The following is an 18,088-nucleotide window of genomic DNA, read 5'->3' on the forward strand; positions in this document are numbered from 1 at the left end:
GGGGAGACGCTTCCGTGTCCTCAGTTGAGGCAACTCAGAGAACCTGGCCTTGTGTGCCACACTCTTCCAGCTCTTTGCCTGCCTTGGCTCTGTGTTGAAGTTTGCTATGCTGATCTGCCTTCCCTGAAGGCTTTCCAGATGCCTGTACCCCACTCTGATGGGCCCAAACTCCCTGCTTATTACTAATGATCTCAGATACTTGGCAAGAGCTAAGCTTATCATCCAAGGGTGTGATTGACTTGTGTAAATCCAATCGTTGAGTCAAAAACTATTTATTTGGTACATATTGTATATCAGGTATGGCCCTTCATGCTGGAGATACACAATTCACAAACAATATGCAAGTAAGCAAACTAAATAAGATGATTTTAGGTAGTGCTAACTATGGTCAGTTCCTGTTATTCAAGGTAGTTTTGCTCTGGAAAGTCACCATGAACACTGAGTTAGCAAACATTGAATCGTTACCTCTAGGGGAAACAGAGTTAGTTCCTGTGAACCTCTCATCGGAACACTCATCAATACATAACTGTTTTACGTGTGTTTCTGTTTAATGACATCTTATTTAAAATATATTGTTGATTCATTAACATTGAACTAATGACTAACAGCACTATAATTCATGCCTGAATGAAGCTTATCTAACACATGTAGTTTTTCCGAAAGGCACATCACACAGCCTTCTTATGCTTAGAAACATTAGACATTACTTTGGCACTACCCATGGAGACCATTTTCAACAGTAAAATGACCACCAAAAAGCACAAAAATGTGAAGAATGTGGCACTAAATGGACCACGAAAAGGATCCTTGTTAGTAATATGCAAGCAGAAACAAGAAGACAGAGTGTTGCCTTGTTCAAATTGAGTTGAGAATATGCGCATAGGGTGACGCAAATTTTCACTACCCTGCACACGCCTATGAGTGACTATGAAAGCTCCACTAGTATTGAGTTTTGGGTCACAAAAAATGTTAGATAGTAGGCAAAATCACAAATGTGGAATCCACAAACAACAAGGATTGATTGTATTATGAAGAAAAGAAAAATCTGGGCCAGGTACGGTGGCTCATGCCTGTAATCCCAGCACTTTGGGAGGCCAAGGTGGGCGGATCATGAGGTCAAGAGATTGAGACCATCCTGGCCAACATGGTAAAACCTCCTCTCTATTAAAAAAAAAAAATACAAAAACTAGCTGGGTGTGGTGGTGCGTGCCTATAGTCCCAGCTACTCAGTAGGCTGAGGCAGGAGAATCACTTGAACCCGGGAGGTGGAGGTTGCGGTGAGCCGAGATTGTGCCACTGCACTCCAGCCTAGCGACAGAGTGAGACTCCATCTCAAAAAATAAAATAAAATAAAATAAATCTTGTATGATTGTTTTAGTCTATTCAGGCTGCTTTACAAAATACCATTAACTGGGTAGCTTATAAAGAACAGAAATATATTTCTCACAGTTCTGGAGACTGGGAAGTCCAAGATCAGGGGGCCAGCATGGTCAAGTTCTGGAAGGTCCTCTTCCAAGCTATAGACTTCTGACTTCTCCCCATATCCTCACACGGTGGAAGAAAAAAGCCAAAGTCCCTCAGGCCTCTTTTGTAAGGGCATGAATACTGTTCATGAGAGCTCTACCATCATGATCTAATCGCATCCCCAAATTCTATTACTAATGCCATCACCTTGGGCGTTAGGTTTCATCATTTAAATTTTAGAAGAACACATTCAGACCATAGGAGTAAATAAAGATAGACTGAGAGAAATCAAAGATTGCTCCTAAGTCCATTTAGTGCTTGAGGAACAAGGTAGTCCATGTAAGGGAAGCTGGACTTTCTGTTTTAGATGGTTACGCTTGATATCCAAGAATAGATATCAAAGGAGTAGTTGGATATAATAGGCTGGAGTTTAGGGCTGAGATATAAATTTGAGTGTTAATGGTATTTACAGCAACAGAACTTACTTTTGAAATACAGTTTATTAATATGAAAGATGTTTTAAATGTGGAGTCACAAGGAGTCTGTGGGTGAACTTCTTTTGCCCTGTAAATAAAGTGCAATGACCAACTCTGATGGATTTAGGGTTCCTGCTGCTTGTGGATGTTATGGTGTCATCCCAGATGGATCTACTGCATCTTATAGGCCAGGCACCAACAGGAACTGGTGCTGCTGTCTCCTTCAATGGATCTGTGAACCCATGAAGACCCTTTCCAAAAGCTCACTTGTCCTAGCCAACCTAGCACCAAAGCCAGATACCATTTCAGAAGGTCCTTGAATCTCTTTGCCTGCAACTTTTATTGAGAATCATTCTGTTATGTTGTAACTTTGTGTGAACGTGTTTGTCCACTAGATCAAGCCAAAATGTGATCCGTGGCAAAGGAAGCTTTTGACTAAATTAAAAGAACGGAGAAGAACAGATGCATTATTGCAACTCCAAGCAAAATTTTTGAAGGTGAGAAAATAACTACGTTTCCTTGTAGATAAGATTTTTGCTAAAATCATTCACAAAATATGGAATTTTCTTTCCCTTTTTAAAAATGTTGGCATGGATTCACTACAACAGCTTTATTTGAAACTTCTCTTTTCTTTTCTTCTTTTTTTTTTTTTGAGACAGAGTCTTGCTCTGTCACCCAGGCTGGAGTGCAGTAGCACGATCTCAGCTCACTGCAACCTCTGCCTCCCGGGTTCAAGCAATTCTCCTGCCTCAGCCTCCCTAGCAGCTGGGATTATAGGTGTGCACCACCATGCCCAGCTAATTTTTGTATTTTTAGTAGAGTCAGGGGTTTCACCATATTGGCTAGGCTGGTCTCGAACTCCTGACCTCAAGTGATCCGCCCACCTTGGCCTCCCAAAATGGTAGGATTACAGGTGTGAGCCACTGCACCTGGCCTTATTTGAAACTTTCTAATCTAATTGCCACACTTTCAAAACCTTGTTAGCTTTCAGTAAAGAATAAAAAATTGTCAAAAAGCTGGACTTTAGGGCCAGGCACAGTGACTCATGTCTGTAATCCCAGCACTTTGGGAGGCAAAGGCAGGAGGATTGTTTGAGCCCAGGAGTTCAAGACCAGCGTAGGCAACAAAAAGAGACTCTGTCTCTACAAATTCTTTTTTTAAAAAATTAGCCAGAAGTGGTGAAATACACCTGTAGTCCCAGCTACTCGGGAGGCTGAGGTGGAGGATTGCTTGAGCTCAGGAGGTCAAGGTTGCAATGAGCTATGATTGCATCACTGTACTCCAGCCTGGGTGAGAGCATGGGACTCTGTCTTAAACAACAACAACAACAACAAACAACAACAACAACAACAAACAACAACAACAACAACAACAAAAGCAAAACCCAAAAAACTGGATTTTAGTCCAGTTTTAACACCAACTCTCTGCGCGGTATTTGTCTAGTCATGTAACCTCCTTTAGCCTTAGCTTCTTTATTTGTGAAACAAAATATTAAACTAAATTATCTTTTAAAATATTTTAATTGACAAAAATTGTACATAATTAAGGGGTACAGAGTGATATTTTGATACATACAATGTATAATTATCAAGTCAAGGTAACTAGTATATCCATCTTCTCAAACATCTATTATTTATTTGCCCTGGGAACATTCAAAATCCCCTTTTCTAGCTATTTGAAAATATGCAATAAATTATTGTTAACTATAGTCACCTTACAGTGCTATGGAACACAATAACTTATTTTCCCTGTCTACTGATAATTTTGTATCCTTTAAACAATCTCTCCCTATCCCACCCCCCCCACCCCCGAGCCTTAATAATCGCTATTCTACTTTCTACTTCTATGAGATCAACTTTTTTAGCTTCTGAAAATGAGTAAGAACATGTGGAGAAGATGAGTAAGAACATGTATTTACCTTTCAGTGCCTGGCTTATTTCACTTAACATAAAGTCCTCCAAGCTCATCAGTGTTGTTGCAAATGACAAGATCTCATTCTTTTTATGGTCAAATAGTATTCCATTGGGTATATATAACACATTTTCTTTATCCATTCATCTGTTAATGGATACTTTTATCTTGGTTATTGTGAATAGGGCTGCAATAAACATGGGAGTACAGATATCTGTTCAACATACTGATTTCCTTTTTTAAAAATTTATACCCCATAGTGAGATTGCTGGATCATGTTGTAGTTCTAGTTATAGGTTTTAGGGGGACCTCCATACTTTTTTCAATAATGGCTATAGTAATTTATAAGTCCAACAGTGTATAAGAGTTGTCTTTTCTCTGCATCTTTGCCAGCATTTGATTTTTTTTTTTTTGTCTTTTTGTTAATAGCCATTCTAACTGGAATGAGATTATATCATACTGTGGTTTTTGATTTGCATTTGATGATTAGTAATGTTGAGCATTTTTTCATATACTTCTTGGTCATTTGAATGCTTTCTTTTGAGAAATATCCATTCAGGATCATTTTCCCATTTTTAAATCAGATTATTTGTGTGTGTGTGTGTGTGTGTGTGTGTGTTTGTGTATTTAGTCTGATATAATCCCACTTGTCTATTTTTGCTTTTGTTGTCTGTGCTTTGGAGATTATATCCTTAAAATCTTTCCCCAGACCAATGTCCTGAAGTATTTCTCCTTTTAGTTTCTTCTAATAGTTTTATAGTTCAGAGTCTTATATTTAAATCTTTAGTCCATTTTGAGTTGAATTTTGTATACGGTGAGAGATAAGGGTCTTGTTTCATTTTTCTGCACATCCAGATATCCAGTTTATCCAGCACCATTTATTGAAGAGACTGTTCTTTCCCCAATGTTTGTTTTTGGTGCCTTCGTTAAAAATTGGTTGGCTGTAAATATGTGGATTTATTTCTGGGTTCTCTATTCTGTTTCATTGATCCATGTACCTATTTTTATGCCAGTACCATGCTGCTTTAGTTACAGTATATTTACAGTGTATTTTGAAGTCAGATAATGTGATGCCACCAGCTTTGTCCTTTTTAGTCAGGATTACTTTGTTTGTTGGGTCTTTTGTGGTTCCACACACATTTTAGGATTATTTTTTCTATTTCTGTGAAGAACGTCAGTGGTGTTTTGATAGGGATTGCTTTGAATCTGTGGATCAATTTGGGTATGGTCATTTTTAACTATATTAATCTTTTCAATCCATGAACATGATATTTCTTTCCATTTTTTTGTGTCTTCTTCCATTTCTTTCATTGGTACTTCATAGTTTTATTGTGGAGATCTTTCACCTTCTTGGTTAGTTTTATTCCTACATAATATTTTTTATAGCTATTGAAAATGTAATTGCTTTCTTGGTTTCTTTTTCAGCTAGTTTGTTATTGGTGTATAGAAATGCTAATAATTTTTGTATGTTGATTTCGTATCCTGAAATTTTACTGAATTTGTCTGTCAGTTCTAAGAGTTTTTGGCAGAGTCTTTAGGTTTTTCCACAGATAAGATCATATTGTCTTCAAAAAGACAATTTGACTTCCTTTTTTTCCAATTTGAATGCCCTTTGTTTTTAATTTTGCCTAGTTGCTCTGGCTAGGACTTCTAGTACAGTGTCAAATTGTAGTGGGGAAAGTAGACACCTTTATATCATTCCAACTATTAGAGGAAAAGCTTTCAACTTTTCCTCATAATGTTAGCTGTAGGTTTGTCATATGTAGACTTTATAGTGCTGAGGTAATTCTATGCCTAATTTGTTGAGAGTTTTTATCATGAAGGGATGTTGAATTTTATCAAATGCTTTTTCTGTGCCTATTGAAATGATCATGTATTTTTGTTTTTCATTCTCTTTGTGTGATGTGTCATGTTTATTGATTTATGTATATTGAATCATCCTTGGATTGCTGGGATAAATCTCACTTGATCATGGTGTATTAATCTTTTTGGTGTGCTGTTGGATTTGTTTTAGTACTGTTTTGTTGAAGATTTTTGCATCTATGTTCATCAGGAATATTAGCCTGTAGTTTTCTTTTTTTTTTTTTTTGTTCTGTCCTTGTCTGGGTTTTTTATTAGGGTAATATTGGCCTTGTAGAATGAATTTGGAAGAATTCCCTCCTTTTCATGTTTTTGGAATAGTATGAGAAGAATCCACATCAATTCTGTAAAAGTTTGGTAGATTTGGCGATGAAGTCATCCAATTCTTGGTTTCTCTTTGTTGAGAGACTTTTTGTTACTGATGCAGTTGTGTTCCTTGTTATTGGTCTATTGAGGTTTTCTCCTTCTTCCTGGTTCAATCTTGATAGGTTGCATGTGTCCAGGAGTTTACCCATTTCCTCTAGGTTTTCCAATTTGTTGGCATAGAGTTGTTTATAATAGTCTTTAATGGTCCTTGTTTTTGTTTTTTTTTTTTTTTTTTTTTTTTGTGAGACGGAGTTTCCCTCTTGTTGCCCAGGTTGGAGTGCAATGGCACAATCTCGGTTCTCCACAACCTCTGCCTCCCGGGTTCAAGTGATTCTCCTGCCTCAGCCTCCCAAGTAGCTGGGATTACAGGCACCCGCCACTGTGCCCAGCTAATTTTCTATTTTTAGTGGAGATGGAGTTTCTCCATGTTGGTCCGGCTGCCCTCGAATTCTCGACCTCAGTTGATCCACCAGCCTCAGCCTCCCAAAGTGCTGGGATTACAGGTGTGAGCCACCGCACCCAGCCTGATTCTTGTATTTCTGTGGTATCAGTTTTAATGTCTCCTCTTTCATTTTTAATTTGATTTATTCAGATCTTTGTTTGTTAGGTAGTCTAGCTAATGGTTTTTCAATTTTATCTTTTTAAAAAGTCAGCTTTTTGTTTCATTGATCTTTTGTATTGTTTTTAGTTTTTAATTTATTTCTGCCCTGATTTTTATTATGTATTCCCTTCTAGTTATATTGGATTTGGTTTGTTCTTGCTTCTTTAGTTCCTTGAGTTGCATCAGTAGGTTGTTAATTTCAAAATTTACTACTTTTTGGCGTAGGTGTTTATTGCTATAAACTTCCCTCTTATACTGCTTTTGCTGTATCCTATAGGTTTTGGTATGTTATGTTTCTTTTCTTTTCTTTTCTTTTTTTCAGACAGAGCCTCACTCTGTCGCCCAGGCTGGAGGGCAGTGGCATGATCCTGGCTCACTGCAATCTCCACCTCCCAGATTCAAGCAATTCTCCTGCCTCAGCCTCCTGAGTTACTGGGGTTACAGGTGCCTGCCTCCACGCCCGGCTAAATTTTTATTTTTAGTAGAGACGAGGTTTCAGCATGTTGGCCAGGCTGGTCTTGAACTCCTGACCTCAGGTAATCCACCGGCCTCGGCCTCCCAAAGAGCTGAGATCACAGGTGTGAGCCACCACACCTGGCCAGCGTGTTGTGTTTCTATTTTCATTAGTTTCAATAAATTTTTAAAAATTTGCTTTTTAATTTCTTTATTGACCCATTGGTCATTCAGGAGTATGTTGTTTAATTTCCGTGAGTTTATGCCATTCCCAAAGTTTCCCTTGTTATTGATTTCTAGTTTTATCCCAGTGAGGTCTGAAAAGATACTTAATATAGTTTTGATTTTTAAAAATTTTTTGAGTCTTGTTTCGTGGCCTAACATATGGTCTATCCTAGAGAATGTTCCAGGTGCAGATGAGAATAATGTATATTTTGTGACTGTTTGTTAAAATGTTCTGTAAATATCTATTAGGTCCATTTGTTTGTAGTGCAATTTAAGATTGGTATTTCTTTGTTGAATTTCCATCTAAATGATCTCTCCGATGCTGAGTGTGGGGTGTTGAAGGCATCAACTATTATGGTATTGGAGTCTATCTCTCTCTTTAGATCCAATAATATTTGCTTAAATATCTGGGTCCTCTGGTGTTGGGTGTATACATATTTATAATTACTATATACTCTTGCTTTTCATTGATCCATTTATCATTATGTAATGACCTTTATCTCTTTTTACCGTTTTTGACTTAAAATCTATTTTATCTGATGTAAGTATAGCTACACCTGCTCACATTTGGCTTCCATTTGCATGGAATATTTTTTTCCATCCCCCTTTTTTTTTTTTTTTTTTTTTTTTAGTTTATATATCTTTACAGATGAAGTGAGTTTCTTGTAGGCAGCATATAGTTGGATCATTTAAAAAAATCAATTCAGATAGTCTATGTCTTTTAATTAGGGAATTTAAACTGTTTACATTCAAGGTTATTTTTGATAGGTGAAGGCTTACTCCTGTCATTTTGTTCGTTGTTTCCTGGTTGTTTCATATAGTCTTTGTTCCTTTCTTCTTTCTTTTTGTTTATATTTTCAGTTTGGTGGTTTTCTGTAGCAAAAAGATTTGATTTCTTTCTCTTTCTTATGTGTGTCTGCTCTATCAGTGATTTTTATACTTTTGTCTGTTTTCATGAGGGTAGTTATTGTCCTTTCACTTCCAGATGCAGGACTTCTATATTTCTTGTTAAGCCAGTCTAGTGGTGATAAATTCCCCATTTTCTCCTTGTCTGGGAAAAACTTTATTTTGCCTTCATTTCTGAAGGTTAACTTTGCTAGGAATAGTACTCTTGACTGGCAGTTTTTCTATTCTTTCAGCACTTTAAATATATCATCCTATTCTCTTCTGGCCCATAAGGTTTTGCTGAGAAATCTCTGTTAGTCTGACGGAGATTCCATGATATGTAACTTGACACTTTTCTCTTGCTGTTTTTAGAATTTTCTCCTTTGTCTTTGACTTTTGACAGTTTAAGTATAATGTGCCTCAGAGAGGGCTTTTTGGGTTGAATTTGGGAACCTTTGAGCTTACTAGATGTGAATATACATATTTCTCCTAAGACTTGGGAAGATTTCAGCGATTATTTTATTATATCGATTTCCTATGCCTTGTTCCTGCTCTTCTCCTTCTGGAATTCCCATAAAATGAATATTTGTTTACTTAATGGTGTTATATAAATCCTTTAAGCTTTCTTCATTTTTTCTTTTTTGGTTGGCTGGATTATTTCAAAAGACCTTCCAGTTCAGAAAACTTTTCTTCTGCTTGATCTAGTCTATTGTTGAATTTCTCAGTTGTATTTCTTATGTTATTCACTGAATTCTTTAACTCCAAGATTTCCGTTTGGGTCTTTTTTATATTGATCTCTATTGAATATCTTATTTATTTATTTATTAGTTGTTTGTTTTTGAGACAGAGTCTTGCTTTGTCACTTAAGCTAGAGTGTAGTGACACAATTAGAACTCTTACTACAGCCTTGAACTTCTGGGCTCAAATGATCCTCCCACCTCAGCTCCCAAGTAGCTAGGACTACAGGCATGCACTACCACACCTAGCTAATTTTTAAAAATTTTTAGTAGAGACAAGATCTCGCTATGTTGCTCAGGCTGGTCTTGAACACCTGGCTCAAGCAATCCTTCCACCTCAGCCTCCCAAAGTGCTGGGATTACAGGTAAAAGCCACCATGCCTGGCCAGATTTTTCATTTAGATCATGAATTATTTTTCTGATTTTATTGAGTTGTCTGTCTGTTTTCTCTTGTATCTCACTGAGTTTTCTTAAAATCATTATTTTGAATTCCTATCCAGGCATTTTATAGATTGCCTTTTCTTTGGGGTCTGTTGCTAGATAATTACCATTTTCCTTTGGAGGGGTCATGTTTCCTTGCTTTTTTGTTTCTTGTATTATTATACTGATATCTGCATATCAGTGGAATGGGTGCCTCTTCCAATTTTATGGGGTAGCTTTTATAGGGCTACATTTTCCCCGTAGATGTGTCCTATAGTGTTGGTTACGTAAGGATGCTTTAGTTTTGGTTCTGGATGGGTACAATAGTGTAGTCTCTGTGTGATATCTTTGGCTGTATTCAGTGTCAGTGGTGTCTGCAAGTACATTGCCGGCCTAGGCTCTGGATATTTGTGAAGGCAGTAGTGGTATGGCTTTGCTTGGGATAAGGGCCACCAAGAGGGCCAATTCTCAGGTTCTGGAGGGCACACACTGGGCATGTCATCTCTGCTGGTTGCAGGGTTGGTGTTGCAGGCACCAGTCAGGCTGGATGTTGGTTCCTGGGATACTGGTGTAGTACATGGTGGCTCTGCCGCTGGAGGAGATGGGTTTGCTGGCAGCTGTAGGCACCAGGTGGGCTGGTCAGTGGTCCCTGGGGAGCCTGCAACTAAATGATACTTTTATTTTGGTTAAAAAAAAAAAGTAACATAAAATTTACCATAACCATCTTTAAGTACAGTATGTCCTCACTGAACACCATCGATAGATTCTTGGAAACTGCAACTTTAAACCAAACAACGTATAAGAAAAATCAGCATTTTTTTCTCATCAACATTACAATAAAATGATATTGAATAAAATGATGTTATTTGAGGACCTGCTCTATATTGTTTGGCTTAAAGTTGTTGTTTCCAAGAACCTATTGATGACATTAAATGAATATTTACTGTATATAATTCAGGGATACAGAAAATGTATCCCTATAAAAGCTACCCCATAAAATTGGAAGAGGCACCCATTCCACCAGATACACAGATATCAGTGTAAGAATACAAGAAGCGTCTGGGCGCGGTGGCTCACGCCTGTAATCCCAACACTTTGGGAGGCCGAGATAGGTGGATCACCTGAGGTTGGGAGTTCAAGGCCAGCCTGACCAACATAGAGAAACCGTGTCTCTACTAAAAGTACAAAATTAGCCAGGCAAGGTGGTGCATGCCTGTAATCCCAGCTACTTGGGAGACTAAGGCAGGAGAAACGCTTGAACCTGGGAAGCGGAGGTTGTGGTGAGCTGAGATCGTGCCATTGCACTCCAGCCTGGGCAACAAGACAGAAATTCCATCTCAAAAAAAAAAAAAAAAAAGAATACAAGAAGCAAAAAAGCAAGGAAACATGACACCTCCAAAAGAACATGGTAATTGTGGCATTGAATACGTTCATAGTGTTTCACAATCTATCTCCAGGATGTTTTCATCTTGCAAAACTAGAACTCTATACCCATCAAACAACAACTCTCATTTTTCCTTCCTCCCAGCTCCTGGCAACCACCATTCTACTTTCTTCTTCTATATGTTTGGCTGCTTTGGATACCTCATATAAGTGGAATCATGCAATAGTTGTCTTTTTGGTTTATTTTACTTAGTATAATGTCCTCAAGCTTCATTCATGTTGTAGTGTGTGTCAGAATTTCCTTCCTTTTTTTTAAGGCTGAATAACATTCCCTTCTAAGTATATACCACATTAAAAAAAATCTATTCATCTGATATGAGGATTTGGGTTGCTTCCACCTTTTGGATATTGTCAATGATGTTGCTATAAACATGGATGTGCAAATACCTCTTCAAGATCTTGCTTTCAGTTCTTTTGGATATATATCCAGAAGTATAATTGCTGGATCACATGGTAATTTTATTTTATTTTATTAGGAAACACCATACTGTTTTCTATAGATTTGCACCATTTTACAGTCCCACCAACAGTGCACAAAGTTTCCAATTTTGCCACGTCTTCACCAACACTGGTTATTTTATGATTTTTAATAGCAGCCATTCTAATGGGTGTGAGGTGAAATCTTACTGTGGTTTTGATTTGAGTTTCTCTGATGATTAGTGATGTTGAGCATCTTTTATATGCTTCTTAGCCATTTGTATATCATCTTTAGATAAATATCTATTCAAATCCTTTGCTTATTTTTTCTTTCATCTTTCTTTCTTTTTTTTTTTTTTGTAACTGACTACCTATTTTAAAATCAGTTTATTTGATTTTTTTCTTGTTGAGTTGTAGCTCTTTTTGAGACAGGGTCTCACTCTGTCACCCAGGATGAAGTGCAGTGGTGTGACCTTGGCTCACTGCAACCTCCTCCTCCTGGGCTCAAGCGATCCTCCCATGTTAACCTCTCAAGTAGCTGGGATTACAGGGGCACACCACTATACCAGGCTAATTTTTTGGATTTTTTTGTAGAGATGGGGTTTTGCCATGTTTCCCAGGCTGGTCTTGAACTCCTGGGCTCAAGCAATCCACCTGCTTTGGCTTCCCAAAGTGCTGGGATTACAGGTGTGAACCATTGCACCCAGCCTGGAGTTCTTTATGTATTCTTGCTATTAGTCACATATTGGATATATAATTTGCAAATCTTTTCTCTCGTTATGTAGGTTGACTCTTCATTTCAATTGATTTGCATCCTTTGCTGCACTAAAGTTGTTAAGTTTGGTGTCATTCTATTTGTCTATTTTTGCTTTTGTTGCTTGGACTTTTGGTGTTATATTCAAGAAATGGTTGCCAAATTTAATATCATGAAGCATTTCCCCTATGTTTCCTTCTAAGAGTTTCATAATTTTAGGTCTTACATTTAGATCTTTAATCCATTTTGAGTAATTTTTGTATGTGGTATAATGTAAGGATAAAACTTTATTATTTTGCATGTGGATATTCAGTTTTCCCAACACCATATATTGAAGATGTTGTCCTTTCCCCATTGAGTGGTCTTGGCACCCTTAACCATATATGTGAGGGTTTATTTCTAGGCTGTCTACTCTATTCCATTGGTCTAAATGTCTCTCTTTATGCCAGTACCATACTGTTTTGATTACTATATCTTTGTAATAGTTTTTGAATTCAGAGAGTGTAAGTTCTTCAACTTTGTTCTTTTGGAAAATTGTTTAGCTATTTGGGGTCCCTTGAGATTTCATATAAATTGTAGGATGAATTTTTCTATATCTGCAAGAAATGTCTTTGGGATTTTGATAGAGATCGAAATAAATGATCTTTGAGGTTCTTTGTGATATTAAAGTGATATAGTATATATGTATCACTTAAGTAGCAATTCAATTCTGGGATTATTATTCAATTATTTACCTCCAGATGAGAAGAAGGGACATTTATTCAGGTCCTCCTACATGGTAGGCATTATTGCAGCACTCTGGGTAGAGACATCATTAGCATTTTTGTTAGGTTGACTTGCCCTGCTCTGCATGGAAAAGCCAGAATTCCTGCAGAGATACGAGCCTAGGTCTGTATCTTTATAAAGCTTGTGCTCTTCTTGTGCTACACTTCTGCCCCCTCCTCCATTGCCCAGAAGCTTCTTAACAGTTGACACAGTTTGCACCCAATGCTGATGGGTGTTTATCTTTTCACTGATGCCACAACACTTGTGGGAACGCCACCTGCTATTGTCTTTAGGGGATTGTCACAGAATTTTTAAATGAGCTACTATGTATATTTGAATACTTACAGTGCTGAATGGACAAACATATTTGGGGAATCATGATGCTGGACTTTAATTTTATTTTTTTAATTGAATAAAGTCCCACCTAGACTTTCTTCCTTGTTCACGTGTATGTGACCAAAGTCTTGCTGAGAAAAAGGGAACATACTTCTCATAACCATTCCTTCTCTTCTCTATTCTACCTGAGATTTCCAACCCTGAGCGAGTAATGCAAGTGCTCCAAGATCATGCTGCAAAGATAGTCATGCTGGCTCCACATCATCCATCCTTTGTGGCTTCCCAGGGTTTGCATCAGTGCGACTATCACCAAGTCTGGGAGAATATTTACAGCAACATCAACCTCTGTCAGGTACTACAGGAAGAAATAACCAAAATGCCTTTTTACTCAACTTGCTACCTGTGTGTAGCCCTTAGACATTTACTTTGGTAGTTTTTCTGAAACCCTCCCCACCAAAATCTCTATAATCTAGCCAGGTTTATTTTCATTATAAGAAAGATTAAGTGCTAATTAAAAAGAAAGATATAAAGAGGTATAACATAAGATGTTGTTCCTGTGAGGACAGATACTTAAACCAATAAATACCAATGCAAGGCTGTACATCCAAGGGCTAAGCACCCAATGAGCTGGACAGTTATTAAATACCGTATTTAGAAAGTGGTCCCCAAAGGGTAGATTCTATTGAGGAAAGCCTCTTGAAGGAGAGGAAATTGGGCTGGATTTGAAGGAGGCATAGGACTTAGGGAAGTGATGGGGAAGAAAGTAGCGAGTGCATTCTAGGAGGTACAGCATGAAGAGCATGCTGAGGAGATACTGGATGTGATATAGTCAGAGCCAGCTTAGTTGAGTGGAAGATTCATGTGGAAATATAGTGAAAAGAAAGGCTATTTGTTTGTTTGTTTGTTTGTCAGGGGAGGTGCTAGTTGTGAATGCTCATGCATTCCAGACAAAGGAATCTGTGCTTTTTCCTATAAGGAAAATATTTCATACAAAGGCATATTTTTAAGGAAAATTAATGTGGTAGCAAAATGTTAGTTGGACTGGAAGAGGGAGAGTTTGGAGGCAAGGAAGTCAGTTAGGTAGCTGCTGCACAGGATAGGCATGAGGTTTGGAAGTGAAAAGAAGTTCACAAAGCTAGTGTATACTTGTCTTTACAATGATACCATAACATTTTTGAAGCTTTCATCTGCTATTATTTTTCACTCTAAAAGAAGAGTTTCATGTCATTTGTCTATTTAAGTTGGGAAGACCCAAAAAGGTTTGTAGTCTAAGGTGAGGAAGCAGTAGAGAAGAGGAGACAGAAGATATGAAAAGGGAAATGTGAGAAACAGATGACCCTGGGGAAGAGGAGGGGATGAGATGGGGAAACCAGATGGAAGAGTAATTTTGAGAAATCAAGAATGACATCACTTCCCTTGAGGTGAATGGGATACACAGAATTTTTAGGTGCAGAAAGGTAAGATGTGGGTGCTCCTGACTGGCCCTGGCTGTCTCATAGAGAGGGAGGAGGCAGAGGTCATCTGCATTAGTGAAGCGAACTGCAAGAGCTATATGTGAGGGAGTGCGTGGCTATGATAAAGACCACAGGACCATCAGTGAGAGGAAAATACACGAATGACTGCATAGTCAAGAGGCCCCTGGTAAAACACAATGCTATGAATTTGTAGTGAGCCCCTTTTGTATAAATTCTATTACTTTCACCCCTAAAATGATTGTAGAGTACCTGAAAATTGCATAAAGTCAAAGTTTTGGGGAAGTTGGGTAGAATGCTGGAGAAAGAAGCACTGTCACAGTTCATTATCCCGTGATATGGGATATGGGGGAAAGTGAGACCTCAAGGTATCCAGTGAGTTATGGATTAGTTGGGAGCATGCACACACACACACACACATACACACACATACACACACACACACACACCTTTTATAACTGTTCAATTTGTTTGAGCAAGGATCTAGAGATCAAATGAGAAATGAGTTGGCCACACAGATCAGGAGCAGAGGCAACATATCAGCATGGATCTCCCTGGCCCTTGAATTTCCTGACAGAGTATGCAACTACCAGTGACACACTCCTTGGCTAGCATCCTGCCAGAGTTGAAAAAATAGCCACAGTTTTCGTATCCCATTGCCATTTTACAACTGAAGTTTGTATCACCTTTCAGGAAGATCTTACACGAACAAGGAGACATTTAAAAAAAATTTATGTTTGGTTCCTATTCCCGAACCAAACATAGAGACTATAGGGTAGGGGAGAAAGGAGTGAGAAGGCAGAGTCTATCCCAGTGTCTCAGAACCATGTCTTTGCTCCTAAGATCCTGGACAGTTTACCTCTTTTTATTTTTATTTTAATCTTTTTTTTTTTTTTTTCCTGAGACAGAGTCTCACTTTGTCACCCAGACTGGAGTGCAGTGGTGCGATCTTGGCTCACTGCAACCTCTGCCTCCCAGGTTCAAGCAATTCTCATGCCTCAGCCACCTGAGTAGATGGGACCACAGGCGTGCACCACCACCTCTGGCTAATTGTCATATTCTCAGTAGAGATGGATTTTCTCCATGTTGGCCAGGCTGGTCTCGAACTCCTGACCTCAAGTGATCCACCTGTTTCAGCCTCCCAAAGTGCTGGTATAACAGGCATGAGCCATCATGCCCAGCCTTGGACAGTTTACCTCTTGAGGCAGATGTTATAATCATCCTTTACCCAGGGAGTTATGGTATTAACATCTGAGGGCCATCAACACACATCTGTTTTCCTCCTTGAGTGAGAGAATAAGGGGAATTACATTCCAGGGGTCCATAAAGGAGTGAGAGGAGATGAATAAGAGTGAGGAGAGGGCCGGGCGCAGTGGCTCACGCCTGTAATCCCAGCACTTTGGGAGGCCAAGACAGGCAGATCACGAGGTCAGATCAGGAGGCCAGGGAGATCCATGCTGATATGTTGCCTCTGCTCCTGATCTGTGTGGCCAACTCATTTCTCATTTGATCTCTAGATCCTTGCTCAGACAAATTGAGAAGTGATCAAATGGGAAGCTGAGTTGTAGCACTGCCCACAGGCACTTAGGGGACAAAGGGGGGTTACTTCTGTAGGACCACTGTGCCAGTGAAAAGCAGAAGGTTAACAGTGAGAGCAGGAGATAGTGGCTCCAGGTAAGTGTTGAGTAGTAGAAAACACCAAGCTAGGGCAACAGTGTAAGAAACTGGTGGAAACAGAAGTAGGGTAACTCCTGCTTCTCTTCTCCCAGCCATGCGGTGGAGGGGACAACTAACACTTTTTGCTCTTACTACTTTCTTCCACTTGCAGAGGGGATGGAAATTCAGGTACTGATAGGATGCAGTCTGTGCTTTCACCAAAGTCTGTTTTGAATGCAATTGCTCAAATAATAAAAAGAAAAGAAAAGAAAACCACTTCCTCCAGCTATTTACTGACATATAAATGTTGTTCTTGGAATCTTGGAATTCCCCAAAGGGAGAAAAATATCAGCACTGTGTTTTCAAGTTGACTTATGGTAAATAGACCATAAAGAGACTAATAATACCTGTAGATCTGCAGATTCCACAGATGGGACATGAGGGGAGACATACAACACACACAAATCACTCTACAAATTAGGATCATGAAGTTTTCCATTTTCTCATTCATTCATTCATTCATTCCATGATTATTATATGGATATTGCCTTTGTGTCAGGAACTGTACTTGGGTTAGGGGATGAAATAGACCCAGTCCCTGCCCTGAGAGCAACATATAATAAACAAGTGAACAAACAAGTAAACCTACATCTCTAACTTGTGAGTGCCATGAAGAAAACAGTGGGCGGAGAACAATAAGTGGAGAGGAGCACCCTCTGACAGAGGCCAGCCAAATCTTCGGGTGGGAGGATTGAGTTGAATTTAATGAATGAGAAGGAGGCAGCCATGCAAAGAGCCTGGAGAAGAGAAGAATTTCCTTTCTTTCCCTCCCCTCCCCTCCCCTCCCCTCCCCTCCCCTCCCCTCCCCTCCCCTCCCCTCCCCTCCCCTTCCCCTCCCTTCCCTTCCCTTCCCTTCCCTTCCCTTCCCTTCCCTTCCCTTCCCTTCCCTTCCCTTCCCTTCCCTTCCCTTCCCTTCCCTTCCCTTTTTCCCCTTCTTAAAACCAGTGCTATTTTCTATTCCAAAGCAGAGAACAGAAAATAGCACTGGGTTTAAGAATAGAAATTCCAAGGCAATGGCCAATATTTTCTAGTTTTCTTCACATTTTCCCATGGATGTAACTTTGTGACCTCCTCGAGTATTTCTGCTTTGGTCAAGAGCCACTTTATACTGTATCAGGGCCCCACTGGTAGCACATAGTCATTCTGGATGTTAAATGCTGATCAAATCAGATTAGAATTAAGTAAAAATGTGGCAGCTAGGAGGAGTTATGGGAATGTGAGTATGAATTTTAAAGCTGTGTTACTGTTTTGCAAACATGTAGCAGTCAAGTGTGGATTTTAGCATCTATATGCTGGTCAGCATCTTGATTCTGAATCTGGCAAGTGACAACCAATACCTTGTGACAGATAAGTTTCTTAAGGGCCTTCTGAATAAAGAAAAACAAACTTCATAGGATGACTGTCTGTCCATTTTGGCATCTCTGAGAGAATGAATATAATCACTAATTGTAGCACAACTTCAGAACAGTTTCTGATCAATTCTCACTGAATGCGATTCACCAGTAACTTTTCCATTTTGTTTTGTTTTGTTTTGTTTTGTTTTTGTTTTTGACAGGGTCTTACTCTGTTGCCCAGGCTGAAGTGCAGTGGTGTGATTTCAGCTCATTGCAGCATTTGCCTCCTGGGTTCAAGTGCTCCTCCTGACTCAATCCCCGGAATAGCTAGGACTGCGGGTGGGTGGGCACACACCATCACTACCAGCTATATATTTTTTTTTCTGTAGAGACAGGGTTTCACCATGTTGCCCAGGCTGGTCTCGAAGCAATCCACCTGCCTCATCCCGAAGT

General features: G+C 39.0%; 1 protein-coding gene across 1 annotated transcript in view; it reads left to right on the forward strand.

Moving 5' to 3' along the window:
- CCDC162P (coiled-coil domain containing 162) overlaps positions 1–18,088 on the forward strand; it is a 165,154-nt gene that overhangs the window by 18,881 nt on the left and 128,185 nt on the right. The window contains 2 exon segments of the mRNA XM_011758899.3: positions 2,336–2,437; positions 13,304–13,465. Of these exon segments, the coding sequence (XP_011757201.3) occupies positions 2,336–2,437; positions 13,304–13,465 (264 nt within the window).

The sequence above is a fragment of the Macaca nemestrina genome, chromosome 5, assembly GCF_043159975.1.
Source record: "Macaca nemestrina isolate mMacNem1 chromosome 5, mMacNem.hap1, whole genome shotgun sequence".
Classification (NCBI taxonomy): Eukaryota; Metazoa; Chordata; class Mammalia; order Primates; family Cercopithecidae; genus Macaca; species Macaca nemestrina.